Raw genomic sequence first — 25,102 nt, 5'->3', positions numbered from 1 at the left:
AGTTTTCTCTTTATAAGTGACACTAAAAAACTAAAATATTTAGTTTTGTACATAAACCAGCATTCATTTACAAAAACAACCATAATATTACTACATGGAGTAATATATGGAGATTCCAATAAGGCAAAATGTATTTTTTTTTGACCTTGTAATGAACAAAAGGAGACATATTGTGGTACAATATTATTCCTTTATCAATTGAAGTTAGTTATTGGTCTCCTCTCTTCTTTGAATTTAAAAATGTATCATATATGTTTTGAAATAGTGTTGAATTATGACTGTCAAAAAAACGATTTAGCAAGTTAATTAATGAAGGCATACGAGTTTAGTATAAGTGGATTACTATTAATCATTATTATTGTGATGACTCATTTTCCCTTTTGGTGTGATAATGATTACTTGGACTGTAGTTGTAGTAGAAGCATAATATTAACAGTCTATGAGTAGAAGTAATGTAGTGTGCAGTGCCCTACACTTCCACCTCCGACCAGCAGGGGGCGCTGAATACGCTAGCGTCTTTGTCATCACTTCCGGTTTCAAAACAAAATGGGTGGCGCCAAAGCTTGACAACAAAGCGGCTGTTTGCTGCATTCAACGGACACTCAGCGTCCAAGTAAACAAACTCTGCTGTGTTTAAATGTTGTTTCCACATTAACTTTCTGAACTAAACGAAAGTGTAAAGAGGAGTTTGAATAAACAGTTTCCCGTTACAGTTGTACAAATGTCATCATGGCTTCGAAGACAGACCAACTTCTTATCGTTGTGTCCATCCTCGAAGGTAAGCACACAGCTATCTTTCAACGTTAAAAGTAAATTATACAATTAATATTACGTGAGACAATAGTATGTCTTTTAATACTGAATTCAGTTACGCGACTGTCATGTGTAACGTATTCAGCTGGCTAATAAGTAGCCTGTTACTGCTGGTCATGCTAGTTAGCTTTAGCAGTTAAATCCACCCTGACCTGAAGTGGCATCAACTATCCGAGAGCTGGAGGAAGTATTCAGATCCTTCTACAGTAAAGTTAAAAGTACTAATACCACGCTGTAAAAATACCTTGTTACAAGTAAAACTTTAGTAAAAGTATGTTAGTAGAATCAGGACAAAATACAAAATAAACTAAATGTACTTAAAGTATTAAAAGTAGAAAATGTCCCCTGCTAACAAGGTACTATTGTTATGTCAAGTACCTCAAATTTGTACGTAAGTAAAGTAACGTTACTTGTGTAAATGTACTTAGTTGACTGACATCAGTCATATTTTTTTTTTTTATAAAAAATGGTAAACGTTCTCTGATTCCAGCTTCTTAAATGTGAATATTTTCTAGTTTTTCCTCTCCTCGGTGATTGTAATCTGAATATCTTTGAGTTGTGGACCAAACGAACTATTTGAGGACGTCATGGTGAGCTTTGGGAAACACAGATTTTTTCACTGTTTTCTGACGTTCTATAGACCAAACAACTAAACGATTAATGGAGAAATTAATCAACGGATTAATCGTTAGTTGCAGCCTAAATACTGTACATCAGTATTGTGATGAGGGTCTGGATATTGTGATTTTGTGATGCTTAAATGTGTTGCTTTCCTCATCTTTAAGGTAAATGGATATCATTGTTAGGCCCACAGAGAAACAACAATAATTTAGAGAGTAGTTAGACTTTAAGGTAGACTTTTTTCTTTAACTCTACTTAGTTATTTACTGTTTTCATTGTCAAATCAAATAGAAAGTCACTCTCAGGGCAGGCTTACCACCTTTTTAGATTTATTATCTATCTAACTCATTGTATGCAGTAGATGAAACTCAAAATGGCAGTTTGCTTTGCTACGTTCCAGCCAAATCCTTGTGAGTGTGACTCGTCATCTTGACTGGTGGTAATTCACCAGGTGAACGTTTGTTTTGTACACAGGAGAAAAGTTTAGGAAAGTAAACCAATCTTTCCTTCCCCAGGTCGCCACTTCCCGAAGAGTGCCCGTCTCAGTCTGGTGGTCCAGGCGAGCTTCGATGGCGAGCAGCTGGCCACAGACCCGGTAGAGCACCGAGACCAGCCGCACTTCAGCACCGAGCTGGCCTGGGAGCTGGACCGCAGGACGCTGCACCAACACAGGTCTTACTTACATGCTTATTTGATAAACGACATTACAAAGAGACGCAAGAACAGTCGTGATTCCGTTAGCTAAGAAGTAAAAAGCCATTTTTCTCTCACATGACTCAATAATCAAATGTGTTTTTATCTCATCTGATCAGACAATACAACTGTTGTTATAGCCATAGTCACCGAAGGTTAACAGCTTAAGAATTACCATTAGATTTGGTTAGGCAGCAGGTTGAAAAGGTTGCAGTGAATAACTGTAGGGCTGCAACTAACATATTTTCATAATCATTAAATCTGCTATTTTTTTTTCTATATTAATCGATTAATTAATTGGTCTATAAAACACCAATCATCAACCACTGGTCCATTACAGTTATGTTAAGACAAGGAAAAGCAGCAAATTCTCACATTTTGAGAAGATGGAAACCAGTGTGTAACGTGTTTAGTTGTTCATTATCAAAATCTGTGTTGCCTGTTCACAGTCCTTTTCCATGAATATTTACCACCACCATCAATTCCAAGTATTTCTTTTGGCTTGAAATTTTACATTTGCATTCGCATGAACTGGGGTAGACGCTCCATATTCATGCGCCATCTTGAAATACGTTAGCCAGTAAGGGACATACAGGACATACTGCTCCACCTTTTGTGTTTTTGCTGTCACATGATAAACTCACAGGTGCTGCTAATGCTGCTAATGGGTATCGTAGCTTCCTGGCCCCGGCAAGTTTGAAGAAGGAAACATGGAGGACCACACGTATTCAGAATCCAAATTTCAGGAACAGGAGTGTTCTTCTTCACCCAGAAAACAGAAAAAGGAGATTGAAAAGGGCAAGAGACCGGCTTTTTGAAGTGTGAAGGCTACCGTAGCTGTAATACGTACTTTGAACTGCGTGGTGCGAGAGAGCTGATGATCTCAACGCTAGATGGGAGAAATTGATACACGTTAGGCCTTTAAACGATTAATCGCTTATTAAAATGACTACTGAATAATTTCCTCACATTTCAGTAATGGATTTATCAACTGTTGCAGCTCTAATTGACTAATTATAACACTGATATGTTATTATACAAACCAGTGTTGCTCGATGTTCAGAATCCCACAAGGAAATAAATATTATATTTATATTTGTTAATGATGATAATAATAACTTTATAACACCTTTCAAAACTACATTTTATGGTGCTTTACAGTAAAAATAAATAATAAAAATGAACTAAAAGATGTCAAACAAGATAAATAACTACAACAAATACCATCAGTTAATAAAAAGTTGTAAGATAAAAGTGAGTTTTAAGAAGAGGTGCAAAAGTTCCAAATGTTGACTAGCACTTGAGCTGATGAGTCAACACTAAACTATGTAATATGAATGCATCTTCTGTCCTCCCAGACTGCAGAGAACTCCCATCAAGCTTCAGTGTTTTGCTGTCGACTCTGTGAGTAAAAAGAGAGAGAGCGTCGGCTACATCGTCCTGGACCTCCGATCTGTACAAGACGTCCGACAGGTGAGCCTCGTCTCCTTCTGTCTGGGTGACATGTTGAAGTGTTACGATCAGTGATACCAAGCTGTTGTTCACTGAGACCAGACCAGTAAAAGTATATATTTTTTGCCTGTCAGGAGCCTCGCTGGTATCCGTTGCTGAGCAGTAAATACACCAAACAGAAACCAGCCCTCCTCCTCAGCATGGCGCTGGAGAACGACACCAAGCCCTCCGAGCCCTCTCCTGATAGGTTCAAAGCCAAGAAGGCCCCGCCCCGACAAGGTCAGCTGGTTCATCAATACTGTTCTTGCTGTTTTCACATTACTGTTATCTCTTGTATGTTACTTGTACACATGCAGCAGTAGAAGGTTAAAATTGGCAATTTGAGCTGTTCTGTGTTTATCTGATTGTTTATCAGTATGATGCTGGAAAATAACATGTTCAGCAATAATGTGTCTGACTAAAAACTGTATTTAAAAGACTGTTTGTTGGTAGTCTGTCTGCTCTATCAGTCTGGTAAGCTTTGTGATGTCTGCAACACTCTGCAGATATCCAGATCCCACAAATCTCACTCATGCGCAGTTTGTGAAGGAACAAATAAAGCATATAACTCCGATCCTTTTGGATCAGTGATAACACACAGGAAATGCAGCACAAAGTTCTTCACAATAAGAAAATTACATGACATAAATAAACACAGAATGATAACTAACTTTGCTTTGTATAACCAGAAACCAGAAGTTCTGTGTAAATTGGGCGCACAGATAGCTCAGTTGGTAGAGCGGGCGCCCATATATATAGAGGTTTACTCCCTGACGCAGCAGGCCCAGGTTCGACTCCGACCTGCAGCCCTTTGCTGCATGTCATTCCCCTCTCTCTCTCCCCTTTCATGTCTTCTGCTGTCCTGTCAAAATAAAGGCTGAAAATGGCCAAAAAAAAAATCTTTAAAAAAACATTCTGTGTAAATTAACTTTTTATATTCTGTTCTCTTTCCTCTTGTCCCTCTCTTGTTGTAACTCGTGTGCTGCTCTGCTGTTGTAGGTTCTCCTGCAGTAAGTGACCTGCTGCCAGACAAGCTGGAGGCCTCACTGATCCCAGATCAGGGTTACCATCAAGTCGGACCTGCAGATCACTGCTCTGACATGTTCATCCTGTCCGTCACTGTGGCTTTTGCTACCAAACTAGAACAGGTGAGAACAGTATGTTGACCTCCAAGTATGCAGTGTGGTATCGTTCAGTAGAACGCCTTACCAAAAAACTACTGGCCTGATTTTCATAAAACTTAGTGGTAGCATGGGCCAAGGGAAGAACCCATTACATTTTGGAGTGGATCTGAATCACAGGGCGGATACACACATTTTTCTCTCACTTTCGTTAATATGCTGCATTTGTGTGGTGTCGGAATAATCAGAGTTCCCGAATCCCCCAAATGCACACTGCATTAAAGCTATAGTGCGTAGTTTCTGTCTCCCCCATGAAGAATTCTAAGTAATGATAACAAAACTGTCGGCGCGTCCACATGATACAAGCCTTCCGTGATTGCGCAGTGGTCGAGTTTGAACCATCAAATTGGCTGAATAGGCTGTCTTGTTGTTCCCCACAGTTGATCCCCAGCACTATGAAACTGTCAGCGGAGGGGTCAGGGTTCTTCTTCTACTACTCTTTACTGGGGAACGACATCACCAGCGAGCCTTTCCACAACCTGCTGAGCCCCGACTTCGAGCCGGAGCGCGCCTCTGTTCGCATCCGCAGCAGCAAACAGATCCTGCAGACCTTCCTGTCTCAGCAACCTAGTTTACAGGTGAGCGTGGAGGATTTAACAGCTCATTACAACCTGTTACTGGCCATGTTTCATCAGAGGTTCCTGTCCTCTTCAGGTCCACCTGTGCTGTGGGAATCACTCTCTGGGCAGTACAGACGTCTCTCTCTCAGCCCTGGCTGCTGTGTCTGTGGATCTGGAGAACAAGGCAGCGACGGTGGAGGGAGCATTTATACTCCAACCTCCTAAACGCACCAAACAGGCACTGCCGGCTCTGCCCGCCGACCTGCAGCCAACTGTGGGGGTGGCTGTTACCCTGAGGAGGGAGGAGGTCACACCACAGGTACACACACCTAGGAAATGCGGACTCAAAACAAGCTCTCAAAGTGTTATATGCAAATTTGTGATTATATGTGGTTGTTTACTGTTACACGTCTCTACTGTCCCTCACTCTGCATCGTCTATGTCTGGTAAATCAAAAGAAGAAGAAAAACGTCAAAGAAAAGAACATTTTGGACTTGTTGCATGCAGCTGTGTCAGACAGATAGATGACAGTAGACGAAGAGAGTGATGATAGTAATTGTGCCGAAAGACGTGACCAGTTTTGTGGTGGCATTGGATCCTCGTCTATTTGTTGCTCTTGATGTTCTCTCTGCCTCATCTACGGTGGATTTTTCTCTTTTCTGTCTTTATATAGTCCGACTTGTCTTGACCTTATCGTATCTGTGCTTTACGCTACGACAGTTTAAAAAATGTCTGATTGTGTTGCTAGCTAATAGCTCAATAGGAAATGGGGTGCAGAAAGGAAGTCAAGTAAATTTTATTAATATAGCCCACTATCACAAATTTATCTTAAGGGGCATTACAATCTGTACAGCATACAATGTCCTCTGAAAAGGAAAAACTCCCCCAAAAAACCCTTGAACGTGGAAAAAGTGGAAGTGACTCCTGATATGTTTTCGTTTTAATATAGAGATCATTCGCTGCAGTAGCAGATATCTCCAACTGAAATAATCTTTAAAATAAAAACACCTAGTTTTAGATAGGTTGTTTTAGTTTGTGCATCCTTACGAGGGACAGAAAACGTCTTGTAGTGTGAGCGGCAGGATTTACTCGTCATATTTTCTTGTGTCCTTTCTCCAGTCTTTAGGGAAGAAAGAAGGAGGTGGAGCTCAGTCACACTCCAACCCTCCTCCGTCTGTTCCTCCTGCTGTACAGAGACCTCGAAGCTCTTCTCCGGTCCGAAAACCTCCCGACTTTTCTCCCCCTGGTCCTCCTCTTCCCCCTCCTTCCTCTCATACCGAGAGCGAAGCAGAGAGTCTGCTGGAGGAGCTTCGACGTGGTAAAGAGCAGGCAGGACTGCTGGCAGGTGAGGCTGGAAATAACCACAAGTCAGCTTCACACAAGAAGTTTCTAGAACTATTTTAATAATCATCCGTCTCTGATTCCAGCTTGTTAAATGTGAATATTTTTCTAGTTTCTTCTCTCCTCTGTGACAGTAAACTGAATTTGAGTTGTGGAAAACACTGATCAACATTTTCCCCCATTTCCTGACAATTTATTGACCAAACAACTTATTGATTAATCGAGGAAATAATCGACAGATTAATCGACAATAAAAATAATTGTTAGTTGCAGCCCTAGAAGTTTCAGTCAAACCAAGGAGGAGTAACATTGTGTTTGTTCATGTGTCCAGCTGCAGATTTGGAGTTTCCTGTGCTGCAGCAGAGTCAGACTGAAGCTACAGCAGAAGGTGGAGCATCATCCGTTAGTGTCTCTGCTCCCAAAGTGTCCATCCCCTCCTCCGCCCATCACTACTGCTTCTCTCTGGACCTCCGCAGCCTGGGAAACCTCAGCCTGACACACCCCATCGCTGCCACGCTCAGGTATGAGACTTTGCCTTAATCCCACCTCTCTCCAGAGAGGCCTGTTCATTATGATAGTATTTCACTCACAAGGTGTGAAGACACAGCGCTGCAATTATAACATACAGTTTGGGTATGAAATACACTATTATCATAGCAGATAAAAATAAAAGTTGCAATCATCTTATAAAAATTTTAAAACAGCTACATACCCAACCATTCAGTGCAGTGCAGCGGTCTAAATTGTTTAATGATGGTTGTGTGTTTGCTGTATTTCAGGTATTCGTATCCGTTCTTCGGCAGTGCAGCTCCCATCATGACCAACCCTCCTGTGGAGCTGCAGAGGAACATGGAGGCGTCGCTGCCTCAGTCCTACTGCGCCTTCGACTTTGCCACTCTGCCCCAACAACTGCAAGACACCTTCCTCCAGTAGGAACACACAAAAATACTTTACATACGTACTGTAACTTAATGCTTGCAGTGTACTGACCTGTTGGTAGAGTGAGGAAGGATTGTCAAGTATTGATGATCACGTCATTTCTCTTATACTGTTCATTCTTAACAACCGGTTAAATCAGTGTTTTTTTTATCAGATCTGTGTTTTATCTGATTCATCTGTATATGTTTTTAAGCTCCGTTTATTAGTAAGATAAGGTAAAACTTAATTTATCCAGAGGGAACTTTGTTTTGAAGCAGTTGCAGAACAAAGTGGGAAAGAGTGCAAATATATAAAGTGCAAAAATCAAATGTACACAATGCCAGACATGCAAACATTGACAGTAAAAAAAGGTTGACAATTAAAAATCTAACACACATGCCAAAAAGTAAACTATGTAAAATAAGGGTGAAACTTAAATTAGACAGTGCACTTGTGCCTATCTTTTTGTTCTTCTCTCTACAAAATCCAATAATTTTCAGATTAACTGTTTTTGAGTTTGCTATCTGATTTAGTACTGTTGCTAGGTGCTCGTCTCTGACTCATTAATATTTGAAAGGACGCACGCATCCAGGGGACGCACCTTATTTTTTCCCTCTGATAATTCTACATTGTGAACAAAAATGTGTTAAAATCACAGAACTAAACAAAAGAAACATTGCTGCTTTAGACTGTTTGTGATGCTTCCATAATAATATCCTCTTTATTGTCTGCTAAATCACATTTGGCCAGCAGGTGGAGCCACAGGAATGTGTTTTCACATAGTTTTTTGTCTCTGTGAACATTAATGATGGAGCTGCTGGACACCCTGCAGTGTAATGTATAATGTGTCTGGACTCATTGTGTGTATCTGTGTGGTGTTGTAGAGTTCCTCTGGTTGTGGAGGTTTGGCACAGAGACTCCACCAGCAGAGACCAGCTGATAGGACGAGCCTCCGTCCAGCTGTCTCACCTGCTGAGCTCCGAGAGGAGCAGAGTCCTGGCATCAACCGGGGAGCAGAGCTGGAGACAAACTCACCAAGACCGCATCCCTGTGCTCAATACACACCGGTAGGAACCAGACACTGACGCACAGACTGTTGACATGGTGCATGGTAACCACTGCTAAACCACTGCGTTTCCATCCTTCAGTCCCAGTGGGAAGGTGGCAGAGTTGAGCTATGTGACAACACTGGAGGACCTGGGGTTGGTCAGAGCCAGAGAGGTCATCGTGTCTGACTCTTCACAGGTGAGACAGGTGTGTGTGTGTGTGTGTTTTTGGTGAAATGGATCGGTTGAAATAAAATGGTTGTTTTTAGGGATGCCAATTTGGATTTTTTTTTATTTGGATTTTATAGCCGGCCCTTGTTAACCGATCATTAACCGTTAACTGACAACAGAGTCCCACTTCAACCGTCCAGGATGCTCAGACATACTTTCCGAGTTCTGCATCCACATACAGCCACGGTGTTCCGTGCGTTGTTGTGGACACATGCAGACACTTTCCTGGAACCACTTGCATGTACGTCTGAGCGACCGGTACAAGTCTGCAGCTGTCCACAGAGCCCGAACCTGTCTCCACTCCATCCACCTGCCACCGATCAGACTCTGCCTGGCATACACTGTTTAGGACGGCCAGTTTAACCCACCAGTCCTCATTTATATAGGGGCGTGTGTCATGTAGCTCTCCGCTGTGAGCGCCGTCCAGCAGAGAGCCACGAACTGAGCAGGAAAAAAGAGCAACTAGCAAACCAAAGTTGCACTGCTGCTAGTCAAGAAATAAATTGTAATGCCTGTTTTTCTTTTTAGAAACAAAAAAAAAAACGGTCTTTCATTACTTATTTATTTTTGTTTTAATAATATTGTTTTTAACTATTTTTTAAAAGAATTAATCGGACAAAATTCTTACTGTCGGTTAACGGTTAAATGATAATCATTAACATCCCAAGTTGTTGTATTAGATTGCATTTGATTTCACAGCTGTACCCGATAAAGTGGTCAGTCAGTGTGCAGACCTCTGTGTCAAGTTCTCTGGTAATATTTCACCTGTTTTTAATCCTCATATGTCATCAGAACGAAGCTGCAGTCCCCACACAGCCGTCCTCCCACCCTGCTGCTCCCAGCCTGAGCGTCGCCCCGCTGGGCCCCGTAGCTCCGACGGCCCCCAGAGACACCCAGGAGTACCGCACGGCCCTAGAGCTGGAGCTGTGGAAAGAGGAGCAGGAGGATCTGTTCGATGATCAGGTAAACACAGGACTGAAAGTAAATGTGATAAGACCAGATATAAAAAACAAGTATAATGATTAAATACAATGTTATAGATAAGGTAATGTAAACACAAAAGATGTAGTTTTTAATGTAAACGTGCTGCATCATTAAGCCACGGACGGGGATTATAGAAGATGTAGTTTTCATTTAGAAAAGCAAAAACTTTCCCACATCGCTCCTTTAGGATTGTTAACTACAGTGTTTTTGACCTCGTATAAACGGGTGTTTCACGTGTCGTTTTAATCCGTCATGTTGACTGTGTCGACGGAAATATTTACAATATATATTTTGTGTGTTTGTTTGTTTCAGTTGAGGAAGAAAGAGCTGAGCCACATGCAGGCTCTGGCAGAAGAGTGGAGGAAGAGAGACCGAGAGAGAGAAGCTCTGGTCAAGAAGAAGGTACACAAAAACGCACAATACTTGACACATTGCTGTATATGGTACACAAATACACACATTACTGTATATATATATATATATATGGGACACTTAAATCTGAATTTAAAAATGACTGCCTGTGTTTTTCTCGTGCTTCTCCCCAAATCTCTTTCTGCTCGCAGGAAGTGGAGTACAGTCTGTTGGAGGAGCAGCTTCAGAAGACTCTGTCTAATCTGGAGAAAAGAGAGAAACAGCTGGTTGAATCCGAGCTGGAGGTCAGACTCACCTCTGACACTTTAATATACACAGCAAATCCTCAGAATTCAACAGCTTAAACTAGTCAGTGCTTAGTATTTTCTTTGCTTCAAAAACGAAAAAGTAATAATCTGGAAGATCTACTACTAAGATCACTATCTATCACCAATGAGGTAACACAATGGTGATTGAGCCACTGATGAAAGCCCTTGCATTTGCAGTATTATGAACTGGGTGTCTGTGGCGACATTCCTGGGGAAATTCATTCATTTTTATGGCATTTTAATTTCTCTTGTGTAAAAGAGGGTTATGGGATCTGTTCTAAAAAATCTAAATGCGTCTGTGTGAACTGAAACTTAAATGTGTCCAATTGATACATCTACGCACATAAATATATTGATTAGACACTCAGAATGACAGTATTATCAACCTATTACTCCCATTTCTCAGCAAAAGGAACCACAGTGTTTAAAGTGTGTGTTTTGACAGTGATTCTGTTTGTGTGTTCAGACTCAGAGGCTGCAGAGGGAGCTGCGAGCTGAACATGATCTGACCCAGAGGGAGCTGCAGGAGAGCAGCAGGAGGCTGCAGCAGGACTGTGACCACCGGGTGGCGATGGAGAGAGACAAAGTCCGACTGATGGAGGAGGAGAGAGGCCGGCTGCTGCAGCAGGTAAAGACAGACAGACAGAGAGAGAGAGAGAGAGAGACAGAGAGTACTTTTGTCTGTGTCAGAGTGATAGTGCGTTCCATTTATAGTCGGAGGTCCAAATTTCGGAGGTCAACGTTGTAAACACGCACCCTGAACTCAAATTTCCAAGTTGGGAAGTCAGACAACCTCGCAGTACCCCAATCTGAAAATCCAACATGGCTGCTCCGTGCATCAACAGTTGTGAAAGCTGTAGTAACATACAGTTATTAGCACTTCTGTCTTATTTGTGTCTCACTAAATCAGTCGTACACACAGTCCTGTCCATCTTCTATCTGTGGACATTGTTCACACTGTTGTTACGCTGTTTGTATGCACAACAAATACATGGTAATGCGTTGTTATCCACTGGTATTGCTAACAATGGCTAACCTGGCTAATGCTAACACCAGAATGAAAAATCTGACTTGTAAATGGAATGCATTCAACTCGGGTGTGGCGTCATTCCCAGCTCCGACTTCCGATTTCCGAGGTAAATGGAACGCACTAGGAGTTTACCTAAAAATAATAACCTGTTTCTTTCTTTGTGTCATCCAGATTGCAGATGGTGAGTTTCGGTACAAACAGCTGGAGAAAGAGTTCCAGCTCTACAGAGAACAACAGAACATCAGACCAGAGTTCAGACTGCAGTCAGAGGTCAACCTACTGACTCTAGAGAAGGTAATCTACTAGTTTTTAACAGCATTACTACCAACTTGTCTCTCACATGTAAGCAGAAAAATCCAAGAAAAACCAAAAAAAAAACAAGTTGATGAAGTTTTGCTGTGTGGTTATTAAGGTGGAGCTGGAGAGGAAGCTGGAGTCCACCACCAAGTCCAAGCTGCACTACAAGCAGCAGTGGGGGCGCGCCTTAAAAGAGCTGGCCAGATTCAAACAGGTACCGTTCGTCTTGAGGGAGGGGCGTTTACAGTGAGGGACTCACCACTGTTTCATTAAAGATTCAGAGAGTTAACTTTTAAAAGACCTACAAAAAGTGGGGTCTCTGAGGTCAGTTTTTGCACCTTTGAAAAGATCTGGTTTGCATTTTAAAAATTGTCCATTCCTAACCCAAAGTAAGTGGATCCAAAGGCTTGTTAGTTTCCATGTGGAGTAGTATTGTTTTAGCTGCAGGAAGTTGTGAATAGGTACATAAAACTAAATGTAATTCTTTTCAAAATGAGCATCCAAAGTACCGAACACAAATGAGACAAACAGAGCTAGGATGGCAAATAGCGATCGATTTCATGATCACTTCATTTAGAGCTGGGCAATATATCGATATCGTGATATGAGACTAGATATCGTCTTAGATTTTGGAGATCGTAATATGGCATAAGTGTTGTCTTTTCTCGGTTTTAAAGGCTGCATTACAGTAAAGCGATGTCATTTTCTGAACTTACCAGACTGTTATAACTGTTCTATTATTTGCCTTTAACCACTTAATCATTATATCCACATTACTGATGATTATTTATCAAAAATCTAATTGTGTAAATATTTTGTGAACGCACCAATAGTCAATACTACAATATCGTTTCGATATCGAGGTATTTGGTCAAAAATATCGTGATATTTGATTTTCTCCATCTGCCCAGCCCTAACTTCATTTGCTCATTATTATCCCGATTATTCAATTTATTGTTTGGTCTATGAAATTTCAAAAATATAGGTTTAAAAAAGAACTAACTTCAAATGTCTTATTTTTGTCTAAGCAAAAGTCTGAAACCCAAAGATATTCAGTTTTCAGTCAGAAAACAAAGAAAAGCAGCAAATTCTCAAAATTATATCAGGTTATCAAAATAATTGACAGTTAACTTCTGTTGACTGATAATGTTAGAACAGATCAAATAAAATCAGGTCAGTTTTTCTCACGGGCAGACAGTTGAAGTTTGGGACCCTTAAATCTCAGATGTCGAAGCCTCCTTAAACCCACCAACAGAGAACATTTTACTTCTGGAAAGTGCATAGCGACGTGACAGTAATTGTAAAAAAAAAAATGGAACTGAAATCCATAAATGCATAGACGATAAAAAAATGCCTCTACAAGGCAAAGTCAAAGGACAAAAAAACAAACCAAAACAAAAAAAGCCACACCTTTGAGACAAACTTTACGGTGGAGAGCCGCGCTGAGGCTTCTCCGCCCTGACAGCGGTTATTTTTCACAGCAGATAATAGTAGTTTTTCTGTGTTGGGACGCCTGGCGGCTTCAAGACGCTGCAGGTTTTTTATCTGATGCTGGAGACGAGCTGGCAGTGTTAGGACATTTAACAGCTCTGTTTAAAGACACAGAGCAAGCGGAGGAAACAGCAGCGCCGTCATCTGTCAGCCGACATCTGTCAGCCGACATCACACCAAATACACAAGTACAGTATGTATGGGGCCGATGTGCATAAAGGCGAGAGACTCGAATAAAAGTTCCTTTAGCTAAGAACAACTTGCTGACAAACATTTCATTACGTATGATCTCTTCACAATACGTAATGACAATACGTTTGCCAGGGGAAAGCTTTTAATGGGAAGCAGCAACAGCAGGAGAAGTTGGGGTTGCTTTAGCATTAACTTAACATCGATGGACCGACTTTTAACATGTGTGCGTGTGTGTGTGCGTGTGTGTGTGCGCGCTAAACTGATGGCTCTCACACATTTCATTGTCTACCTCACCTCAGCTAAATATTTGGCTCTGGCGTAAAAACACACCTCTCTTTTTCTTTCTCACTCTTTCCTTTTTCCTACACACACACACACACACACACACACACACACACACACACACACACACACACACAGAAAGACACACACACACACACACACACACACACACACACAGCACTAAGTGGGGCTTCAGTCAGCCTAAGACTAATGTAAACACACATAGACCTTATCTGACAAACTAATAACTGTTACAGACATCAACCAGCTGGAAAACTGGACAGACAGTTTTTTTTCTCTTTTCTTTTTGCATCAATCTCTCTTCCTCTCGTTCTGTTTTTCTCCCCCATTTCTCCCTTTTTCTCTCCCTCTGTCCTTCTCTTCCTCCGTCACTCTATCGCTCGCAACCACTCTTATTCTTCCTCTTCATTTTCTGCCTCTCTCTCTCTGTCTCTCTCTCTCATTCCCATCTCTTCCATTCTTTTTTTACCTTCTTTTCCCCTCCTCTTTTAGTCTCTTTCTTTTATAGCTTCACTTTGTCTGACATTAACTTTCTCATATTTTTCTATTTTTCCACCTCACACTTTTTTCAGTTTATAACTTCCATTTCCCTCCTCCTTTTTGTTGTTGTCCTTTTGTTTTTAGTCTTTCTCTTCCCTTCCCGTCTTTTCCTTTCCTCTCTCTTCTTTTTGCATCAGTCTCTCTTCTTCCTCCCCATCTCTCCCTTCAGCCACTTCTCCTATCTCCCTGCCTCTTATCTCTCTTCGTCTTCTGCCTTTCCTCTCTACTTTCCATCTTTTCCTTTCTTTACCTGATTTTTCCACCTCTCTTATCCCTGTATTCACCTTCACACAACAGGTCCCTTCCCTTTCTTTCTCTCTGCCTCAACCCTCATTCCTTGTTCCCCCTCTCCTTCTTTTTCTAGCTCACACTTCATTTCTTTCTGTTCATAACTTCCTTATCTTTCCTCCTTTTTGTCATTTGTTTTTAGTCTGCTCCTGTCTTTTCTTTCTTTATACTCTCTTTCTCAGTCTCCCTCCTCCCATCCCTCCTTCCTCCCCTCTCTAAGTGCCACATCATCGTAAAGAAAACACGGTGTGATTTATGCAGCTCTAAAGGGGTTCGGCGCAGAGTGTCACCCCCCGCCTATTAATCATCCCTGGGATTGGGTTGAGGAATAAGCTAGCCAGGCGCTAACTATTCAAATGTCACACTCTCGCTTTTTATAAAATATCTGGCCTGTGTTTACACAACCATCCGTCTTGGCGCTCGGCGGTTTTTAAAGCCGGCTTTTGTTTGGTTTTTCTCGGCCTCTCCTCGCCTATTTATTCTCTCCTCTCAGCGCCTCGCATGGCGTGCTGTTTAGCTCAACTCGGATCATAAAAATTCTTGTCGGAGGAAGAATGTGCTTTTCAACTCAGGAGGTGTAGAGCAAGAATTAATGTCCAGACGGCTCCGAGGTATTAGATCAGAGAGTTAGCCTCCGTCTTTTTAAATTCAAAATATTGGGACAAGGAGCTTAAGTTGGTCTTTTCAAAGCAAAATATTGGGACAAAGAGATTAAAGTTCTGAGGCTGGAAGCTAAATTTGGTATTTTTACAGCCCAAGTGGAAGGTCGGGAAACTAAATTTGGTCATTTTTATAGGCCGTAACAAAAGAATATTTATATCTGTAAATCCAGCAGTAACATGAAACATCAGTGCAAACGTCCAGTTTACCAAAGTCTACTGTCTTTGTAGTTAATAATGTTTGGTAGATAATGTCCAGTGGACTTCAGGTGTTATCTGTTTAAAGCCTCAGTGATTAAAGTTGGCCTTTTGTTTAATGTGTTTTAATCTGTAGATCAGCCAGCAGATAACTTGGTCCAGTGCAAACAGACACCAGTGTTTCTACCACTGATCAGTGGAGTTTTGTTACAGACACTTAACAACCCTTACTGCCAAAAATATACTCGATACAGTTAAAAAAAAAAAAAAAAATCTAGTTAGACATTTTCTGCATTTTTTTTGTTGTCTGTTGTTTTTTGTTTTGAAGTGGATTTAAAACCAGACAAAATATTTTTTAGCACATGCTAAGTCCTCCGCCAAGGCATGCCCTATCTCACCATGTTAGCGCAGTGTGAATTTTCCCAGTCGGGAACTCATTTTTCCGATTACTCCGACACCACATGAATGCAGCACAAATGTCCTATCTCGCAATGTTAACGCAAGTGAAAAATGTATTGTGTATTCGCCCCGTGATTCGGATCCGCTTTCATGAAAATCGGGCCAGCAATTTTTTCGTAATACCGCTGACAAACAAACCGAACCAAAATCACCTTGGCGAAGGTAACAATCTCAATAGAGGAGGACGACTGAGAAAACAAGGGTTGGTGTTCCATCTTATTAAAGATTGACTTCAATAAAAAAAAAAAAAAAGACATCAAGGAGCTGCGCAGTTTACGAGGTTTGGGTTTCTGAGGAAACGGAAGCAGTGTGATATACAGATTTTAAATCTGGAGACAAAGAGAGCACTGAGAATCAAATGGATCTTAAATTAGCAAAATTACGATCAGAATTAAAATCGGACGGAAGGAAAAGTGAACAAGGCTAAAAGCCTAAACGCGCTCAGCGACACATTTCAGTGACAAAGTTGTAATGTTCGATACCCGGCCCTGTTTCATCATATCTTGGTTTCGGTCAGTCAAAGCACTCACGCTTTCAAAGTCTGGGGTTCAGTTCCCTCCCTCCGTGTCCGTCTTGACTAAAACTGACCTCTCTCATGAGTCTGTTTGTATAAAGCTGTCTGTCAAACAGCAGATGCAACATGTCCTCAGAGAGAATTTCAGTGATACTGGTCTCAGCGGAGACTCTCTGATGGTTCCCACTGAGCATTCCTGGAATATTATGGAGCTCCAGTATGAGGGGTGAGTTCCAGACAGGGAAGGTCAGGGAGGGTGATACGTTTTCTGGAGCTATTGAGGGATTCCATGGAATATTAATATGAAAATAACAGTGTGTTTAGATGGAAAAACCCAGACTGCAAAAACAACATCAGTTGTAGTTTCAAATAAAAAGTATTTAAATAGTCCGAGGGCCTCATTCTCATATTCTTATCCTAAATCTCTTCAACTTCTTTCTTCCAAGTTGCGTTCACCAAACTCTCTTAACTGCACAAAACACTTTCGTAGATCACTTGTTTCAGCCTGATAAATGCCAACTGTTCATGCGATTTCCATACATAACATAATTAACGCCCCCTAAAATTGTTCTGATTGATTATGTCATTTGGATTCCTAAATCAAGCAAGTGTTAAATGCCTGCTCATACTTAGGTTTACTTATGATTTGATCACATAGTTCCTGATTTAAATACCCATTTTGCAAAATTCTTAACAGTTTTATTTCTGTAATGTTCTTGCACGGCTGCTTGTGTTTAGGCAACGTTTGGCTTGTTTTGCTAAATTAATAAAACACGATTAATATATCCCTAAAAGTACGGTGCTAAAAAAAAGCATTGGCTTGGTATCGACACAATACCCAGTTGTAGTCAAAGAAAACTAAAGGAGTATATCAGTGTGCTCGGTGGTTTTAATCTGACCAGCAGCTTCTATCGCAGACAAACAGACCATGTTCTTAAACTCTGCTCCTGGGTCTCTTATCTCGTACTTATCGCTCCAAAAACCCACCAGAGCAGCCTGAACACACTGATCTTAACCCTTCAAACACTCCAAGATATATTACTGCTGGGGAGTTATTTAACCCTGTGTGGAGCGGAGCTCATCTGGGTTAGTTAAAGTCAGTTGTGTAGACTTCACTTTAATCTGTTTTGGCAATTCAACAATGAATAATAACATCAAATAATAATAAAATAAAAAAAAACATTTCACATTGTTTCCATTATTCATGCAGTCCTGTTGATGGATTCATTTTTGTACCTATGATGCTGTTTTGAGTCTTGTGTGGAGCTGAGACTACTAAAAGTAATAATAAAATGTATTACTTTATTAACTTTTCTTTATTTATGGATACCCTTTTCAGTCAAAAGATGTAGCTCCAAGTGATTTACAACAAAAGAAAACGCAACACATTAAAACGACTCTAAGGCCGGCTACACACTGGCTGCGTGGCGTGAGCGTGTCAGCTGCGTGGCGTGTCCGTTTTTATTTCGGCTCCCATGTTAACAGGTTAGAGCTTGCACACTGCCTGCGTGACACGCACGTCTCAGAAAATGCATGCAAATGCGTGCATGCTAGAAATAGAACAGACGCCTATTTTTCACGCGACACACAAGCGTGTTGGAAGCGTTTCCAGGAAAAATAGAATACAAAAAGATGTTTGTATGTCATCTTGACACAAATACATATTAATAAATGACATGTTGATGTTTAAAAGTCTCTAGGTTTTGATATAAATGCAGATATGTAGTTAAAAAAAAAAAATCGATTTTCTAATATTACACCTGTCAATACAGAACGAAATATTCTGTAGTCTATTTTGCCATCAATACTGCTGACGTTGTCTTGTTGTAATCAAATCAGTATATATTTATGTTTAACATGGTATTTCATTTTATCAATGGGAAACATACATGTGTACAGACAAGGCTAGCAGCAGCAGCGCCGCCGACACGTTTCTGGTGTGTAAAGACAGAAAAATCCACGCAGCTGAAACGCCACGCTCACGCCACGCAGGCAGTGTGTAGCCGGCCTTAGAGGCAATGATATAAGACGATAATAAGATACGAGAAAGTTAATTAATCAATAGGTCGGTTGCCAGAAAAACCATTGGCAACTTTTTTTTATTTTTTTCAAGCAAAAATGTCAAGCAATCGCTACTTCCAGCTTTTATTTGTGAGCATTTGCAGCTTTTCTTTCTCTCGGAATGGTTGAACACATGTTCACTTTGGGCTTTAGGGAATCGTGATTGGCATTTTAACTATTTTCTGACAAAATATTCCATACTTATCACACTCTTGATATAATAATGCACAACAGGATATTGCGATAACGATATTGAGTCGCTTTTCTTTATTTGATATATTATGTATATCTATAATCTAAATATGTTGGGGGTTTGGGCTGTTGGTCAGACTAAGCAAGACATATAAAAGGAGTCTCTTTGAGGTCTGCGACATTTTAAAGGAATTTTTTCACTATTTTCACTATGAAGAATATAATAATATTCAAGTGAGGACTATGAGTCATTACATCAGTCCTGGGTTCTTTTGCCTTTTCAAATGATGTTATATGTAAATGATAACCTCCCCCTGAACCCCCTCAGGTATGGAGCCAGCTCCGCTTCAGTCGCTCAGCTCTTTACACAGAGCAGACATTTTATATTTATCCATATTTTTCTGTGATTTCAGCCGTTTTGTGATCCTCATTTGTCTCTAATGCAAGTCCCAGTCGTTCTCCTTTTCGTGTTTTATTCATCACGTCCCCAAAAACCCTCAGTGAAAGACTCTCCCCGAACTCCCACAGGTGGAGAGCTGCTCAGAAAACTACATCTGAGCTGAGAAAAGTGTCCACATGTGTTTGTACGAGCCGTCCTCCCCCAGCTGCTCGCGACTGTTGACCTCTGAACATGGGGGCGAGTAATGGAGGGAAGACAGAGGGGAACCTGGGGGAGGAGAAGTCAATCTCTGGTCATCTATCCCAAATATCATATCTCCCCCCCCCCCCAAAACTGTTTGAAACCTGGATCCTGCTCTCCTGGACTTCCTCTCTGAGCTCTCAGTCCCCCTGCTGCGTACAGCTTGTCTACACTTTAACATCAGTTGGCCTGTTTGAACTATTTTAGGGCCTCTGTGTTGAGCTGCATGATACACATATCATGTTTCTTGTGCGATCTGATGTGAAGAAGAAAGTCCTCTTCATTTATTTTTTCACTTTCATTTGATTATTTTTAGATTTGTAACAATGGTGGGCAAGAACCAGATTTCTTTTTGAGGTTCATTTCACAATGAATGGCATCCTGTCGCGTTTCCAGAGTTCAAATAACTAAATTCAGTATGAATAGACTTTTCTTCAGATCGTTCAGATGTTTTACTTTTATGTTGTGGTAAATATTTTATCCTCCTGTTAAGAGTAAGGTTGATTTCCGATCCAGTGTGCAAGCTTAAACCTGTTTGATTTCATGCAGACGGGCTGAACTGGTCACTAGGACACGCTCTGCAAATTCAAAAAAAGTCGCCTACATGAACAACCTGTGCCAACTGCGCTAAATCCCAACTGGTATGCATTAGTAATAAGCGATGTGACGAGAGCGACTTTTTGTTGCATTTGCACCTTTCCATCCAGTATCTGCACGGAGCTCGTGCTCAGCTGTAGCTGCTGGGAGGATTCATGACGTAATAACTGTAAATTATCTGCTTCACGGTCCTGAGTTTTAGTAGCTTTTCTCCTTCGCCCCGCTCCCCGTCGCTGCCGAGGCCTCAGTATCCCCTCGTCCTCTAATTGTTTCAGGGCTCGGCCTCAGATTGTCCTTGGCAGCGAGCACTAGAGAAAATGTTTAGCGTGTTTGTTTTTCTAGTAATTAGCCTTAAAACTGCCGTAATACAGACTGCTAATGGTCCACAGAGAGCTGAGCCTGTGTCAACATACCACCGCCTGTGTGTGTGTGTGTGATGTTTTCATGAGAGATTGTGTGTGTTTTTTTTCTGTTAGGAGGTGAGGTGATCAGGCATGTGAAAAGTGGTCGGCTGGGCTGTAATGTGAAAATGTTAGTTTTCCCATCCAGAATCAGCCGGCTGGTCGTTCTGCTCTGTATCACCAGAACACACAGACAGATTCCAGCTCCTCAAATCACCTCCAGTCTGCTGCTCGCCATGTTTTCCACGTTTATCTGCCCCGTTAGCAGAGCGGCTAGTCGGTCGGTCTGTTAAAAAGATATTTAACCCTTGTGTGGTGTTCGGGTCTGTGGGACCCGTTTTCAATGTTTGCTAAAAGAAAAATGATGCTATTTATTATTTCTTCTAACTCAAATTCATTGGCCTTGGCTCATTTTCTGTGAAGAACATAAAAAAATAACTTATTTTAAATAAATAAAATATGAGGTGTTGTATTTAATTGTAGGTGCTATGAAACTATGTTGTCTTTATGCACCTGCTATTCCCAAAATGGTTACATTTCAAGCACTTTCACCTGTTCTGATTAAGTTCTAAGAAATAAGCACCAATAATGATCAAAGATCTACCTTTTTTATAATTGAATTTACTTGTTTTCTCACAAAAAACAAAAATGATCGTAAATGTGATCTCACAGGGGTAAATGGCAAATGTGAACCATAAATTATGTCTATATCATTGGTAATTGAGCTAAAGTTAACATCTGTTAAGTATTTTTACATAAATTGTTATGGCTGTATTGATTTAAAAGCCTAATAATGTGGTGGGTCCACCAGACCCGGGAACATTGGCTGTGTAACAAAAATATGAACACCACACAAGGGTTAAATAACGGCTGAATTGGTATAAATTTACATTTGGTGAGGATATCTAGTGTTTCCCAGCAGGTTGTTGGATGTAAACCTGCAAACTTTGAATCCCTTTTGATTGATTGATCAGAGCTCTGACACAATATGCATGCTCTTGTTTCCCCTGCGCAGACTGTTTGCCTGATTTATTAACGTCCAGCTGTAAGCCAGTAGACAGAGCCCAGATTAGTATTATGGGTAATTTTGGGAAGTCTGAGCTGGAGGCCGGAGCAGCTGAAAGAAATATGACTTTTTAGACGTTTTTATTAAGTTTTCTCATCGTGTTCGTGTGAATTCTTCCAAGTCCTGCAACATTTTTCTCAGGGAGGTTTTATGAAAATGTGAAACCAGACAAATGTATCACCGACCCTCTGTGTAATTAGGAAAAACAGTTCCCTGGCATCCAAACACACACATTTCAGCACCGAGGTCAGAGGTTTATTTTGAAATGTTCTCAGTTCAGATTTGACCTTTAGACCACTGCAGGACGTCACGACTCAAGCTGTGAATGTGGAACATGTTTGAAAACATTGTGACGGTCCTGAAGTGAACCAAGTTAAAGTATCCTTCACTATAAACAGACCAAAACAAATGCGCCACGTTTAGTTTTAAGCGTCATGGTTTTGTTTTTTTGTCTGTTTGTTTGCAGCGGGAGCAGGAAAACGCCATGACGCGTCTGAAGAAGCAGCAGGCGGAGCTCGAGGCCATGAGGCTGCGTTACCTAGCAACGGAGCAGAAGGAGGCGGTCCACCAGGACAGAAAGGAGCTGGACGACATCAGGAACGAACTCAACAGGTCAGATCATCACGTTTTTATGAATGCATTTTCATGTGGAGACAAATCATTCAGGTTTCAAGTTCTTTGTCATAAATGTTAACAGTGAAGTTTTGAACTAGTTTATATTGTATGTAAATGTATCTATGTGCACTATATACTGCCCTCTATGGTTATTATCTAACTTATATGTAATTAAGAGAAGTTTTTGATATTTTCTTGGCCAGATTAAAGCAGCAGGAGGACAGGTTGGGCCCCGCCTCGTCCCCGTCTGGCCCCGCCCCCACTCAGAGTGTTAATGAGAGCGCTGACGAACATCTGAGCCGCCTGTTGGAGGAGAGAGACACTCTGCTGAGGACCGGCGTCTACACGCACGAAGACAGAATCATCGCCGAGCTCAACAGACAGATACAGGACGCCATGAGGGACAGAGGAAATCTCTGACGTCCAATCAAGGGACAGGGTCACATCTGAGACTGCAGGTCAACCATCCACTCTTACTGTGTGTTAACGTGTTACTTTAACCAGACAATGTAAACGTTGCCTTAAATCAGAAGTACAATACTTAAATAACATCACACGTTCATGTACGAGTGTAAATGTGCCTGAGTGTAAATGAGTGTTTGTAATCAGTTGTTGTACAGTCCATCTTAGGATCTTAGGAATGATTACAGCAAAAACAAAATCGGTGTAATTATGAGTATGTGAGTATTGTATTAAGATGGACTTGAAAAAAATGTGAACCTGTCCTTTAAAGGATCATTCCACTAGTTTTGCATGTCTAAACCTTTAAGACTAGAATTTTTTCCAACCGTATTATATCTAGCCTTTTAGATATTCTGCTTTCTTCATGCAGAAAACAGTTTCAGTTTTCAGTTTCTTGTGAGCTGCTGATGCATTCAAGGACGTTCAGACATCTTAGAACCTGCATGAACCTTTTCACAATGTTTACGGGAGCTGAAAGGATTATTCCATTTATTTGTTAATTTTCAATTATTTATTAATTAACAATATTGACATCTTGTGCTTGGAAAGATTTGTGATGGACACTTCAGAAACTTAACGATTGATCCATCAGAAAATAATTGGCAAATGAATCCACATTTCCCAAACAAATCTAAACATTGACTGTGCTGAATTATCTCTTAAGATAATTTACACAGAAATGAAGTGAAGGAAATTAAAAGCTAAATACTGATTTCTGAATTAGTTAAATATTTACATGATAAGTAGTTAGTGGACTAAAACATGAAAAACCAGCGGTCTGTTCCTTTTTAAATATGAACGTTTGAGCATCAGAGGGTTAAAATCTGAAGCATTATTGAACCTGAAATATGTGTTAAGTTATTAGAGAATGATGAGTTTGTGTTCAGTATCGATGTTTGTTCTGATGAGGTTTTTATGTGACAGCAGGTGGCGCTGCAGCCTCAGAAACTAACACTCCTCTGACCTGCAGACGCTGTGAAACATTAATTTATTTTTTATCATCACAACAGAAATGACTGTGACTTCTGTGTTTGTCTGCAATAAATTATTTTGGGATAAAGTCTGCTGTGTAAATGTGTTTTTGTTATTTTCTAATAAAGATTTTTAATATAATTCTGTTTTATTAAAGAGCAGAGAGCCACGGGAGCAATGTTTACACTGTTAAACAAATAAAGATCATTATGAATTATTTTCTAATCCTTTGTTGTCAATTTTTTTTTTGTAAATACTGATGCATTTTGATTTACCATATTTGTTCCAAGTAGATGTACAAATATGAAGTGATTAAATATTGAATTAAAACATTGATTTAACAGCTCCGAAATGGAATGTTTGATAATTTATTTTAGTACTTTCAGTTCACTTTTAAAAGACAGATGAATTTTAAAGTAATTAAAATCTTGATGATTTTTTTATGACATACTATATGATCACTTTTTATTGTTTTTGTCATAAAGATGTCATAGTATATCATAAAAAAGTAATCGTACAGTATGTCAAAAAGTCATAGTATAGTATGTCATTAAAAGTCATAGTATAGTATGTTGAAAAAATGTCATAAAAAGTTGCATGTAATAAAAACTCATAAAAAGTCAAAGTATAGTATTTTGAAAAAAGTCATATAGTATGTCAAACAAATGTCATAAAAAGTCATACTATAGTATGTCAAAAAGTTATAGAATATAAAATCTCATAAAAAGTCATAGTATAGTATGTCGTAAAAAGTCAGTATGGCAAAAAAAAAAAGCCATAAAAAGTCATAGTATAGTATGTCAAAAAAAAGTCATAGTATAGTATGTTGAAAAAATGCCATAGAAGTCGCATGTCATAGAAAGTTATAGTATAGTATGTCGAAAACAATGTCAAAAAGTCGTAGTATAGTATGTCGTAAAAAGTCATAACAAATGTCATATTACAGAATGTCAAAAAATACCATAAAAAGTTGCATGTCATAAAAAGTCATAGTATAGTATGTCATAAAAAGTCATAGTTTAGATGTCATAAAATCTCATAAAAAGTCATAAAAAAATGTGATAAAAAATCGTATAGTATATATTAATAGTATAGTATGTTGAAAAAAGGCTATAAAAAGTTATACTATATTTAAAGTTATAGTAAGTCAAAAAAATGCCATGAAAAGTCGTAAGTCATAAAACATAGAATAGCATGCCAAAAAAGTCATATTATAGTATGTTGAAAAAATTTCACAAAAAGTCATAGTATAGTATGTTGAAAAAAAATATCAAAAAGTCATAGTATGTCGAAAAAATGGCATGAAAAGTCATAAAAAAATCATAGTACAGTATGTAGTAAAAAGTCATAGTATTGTTTGTCATAAAAATGTAATTAAAAGTCATAGTATAGTACTGTATGTCATAAAAATGTCATAAAAGTCATAGTATAGTATGTTGAAAAAATGCCATAAAAAGTTGCATATCATAAAAAGTTATAGTATAGTATGTCGAAAAAAATGTAAAAAGTCATAGTATAGTATGTCATGAAATCTCATAAAAAGTCATAGCATAGAATGTCGTAAAA

The 25,102-nt window shown here is 39.8% G+C and overlaps 1 protein-coding gene across 2 annotated transcripts; it reads left to right on the top strand.

Moving 5' to 3' along the window:
• The first annotated feature begins 525 nt into the window (after nucleotides 1-525).
• LOC116054208 (centrosomal protein of 120 kDa) lies at nucleotides 526-23,624 on the top strand. Of its 2 annotated transcripts, XM_031305637.2 has the most exons (21): nucleotides 528-613; nucleotides 714-778; nucleotides 1,950-2,106; nucleotides 3,486-3,600; nucleotides 3,714-3,858; nucleotides 4,618-4,766; nucleotides 5,180-5,377; nucleotides 5,454-5,678; nucleotides 6,479-6,704; nucleotides 7,032-7,221; nucleotides 7,480-7,629; nucleotides 8,503-8,685; nucleotides 8,767-8,863; nucleotides 9,688-9,858; nucleotides 10,192-10,281; nucleotides 10,443-10,535; nucleotides 11,026-11,187; nucleotides 11,761-11,883; nucleotides 12,002-12,100; nucleotides 21,954-22,099; nucleotides 22,306-23,624. In XM_031305637.2, the coding sequence occupies exons 2-21, from the start codon at nucleotides 730-732 to the stop codon at nucleotides 22,520-22,522; spliced, it is 2,985 nt and encodes a 994-aa protein (XP_031161497.1). In that variant the 5' UTR covers nucleotides 528-613; nucleotides 714-729; the 3' UTR covers nucleotides 22,523-23,624. The 2 variants fall into 2 exon arrangements, with proteins under 2 accessions (XP_031161496.1, XP_031161497.1); XM_031305636.2 differs by having other exon boundaries at nucleotides 526-778.
• The last annotated feature ends 1,478 nt before the right edge of the window (nucleotides 23,625-25,102 follow it).

Source organism: Sander lucioperca, chromosome 2 (genome assembly GCF_008315115.2).
Source record: "Sander lucioperca isolate FBNREF2018 chromosome 2, SLUC_FBN_1.2, whole genome shotgun sequence".
Taxonomy (NCBI): Eukaryota; Metazoa; Chordata; class Actinopteri; order Perciformes; family Percidae; genus Sander; species Sander lucioperca.
Note: the sequence above shows the minus strand (reverse complement) of the source record. Positions and strands in the feature narration are given on the sequence as shown.

Excerpts from the sequence above, each read along its gene's own strand:
- LOC116054208 (XM_031305636.2), top strand. The coding sequence starts at position 730 with ATGGCTTCGAAGACAGACCAACTTCTTATCGTTGTGTCCATCCTCGAA. Across the intron at positions 2,107-3,485 it reads AGGACGCTGCACCAACACAG|ACTGCAGAGAACTCCCATCA; the intron begins GTCTTACTTACA and ends CTGTCCTCCCAG. Across the intron at positions 11,188-11,760 it reads GAGGCCGGCTGCTGCAGCAG|ATTGCAGATGGTGAGTTTCG; the intron begins GTAAAGACAGAC and ends TGTGTCATCCAG.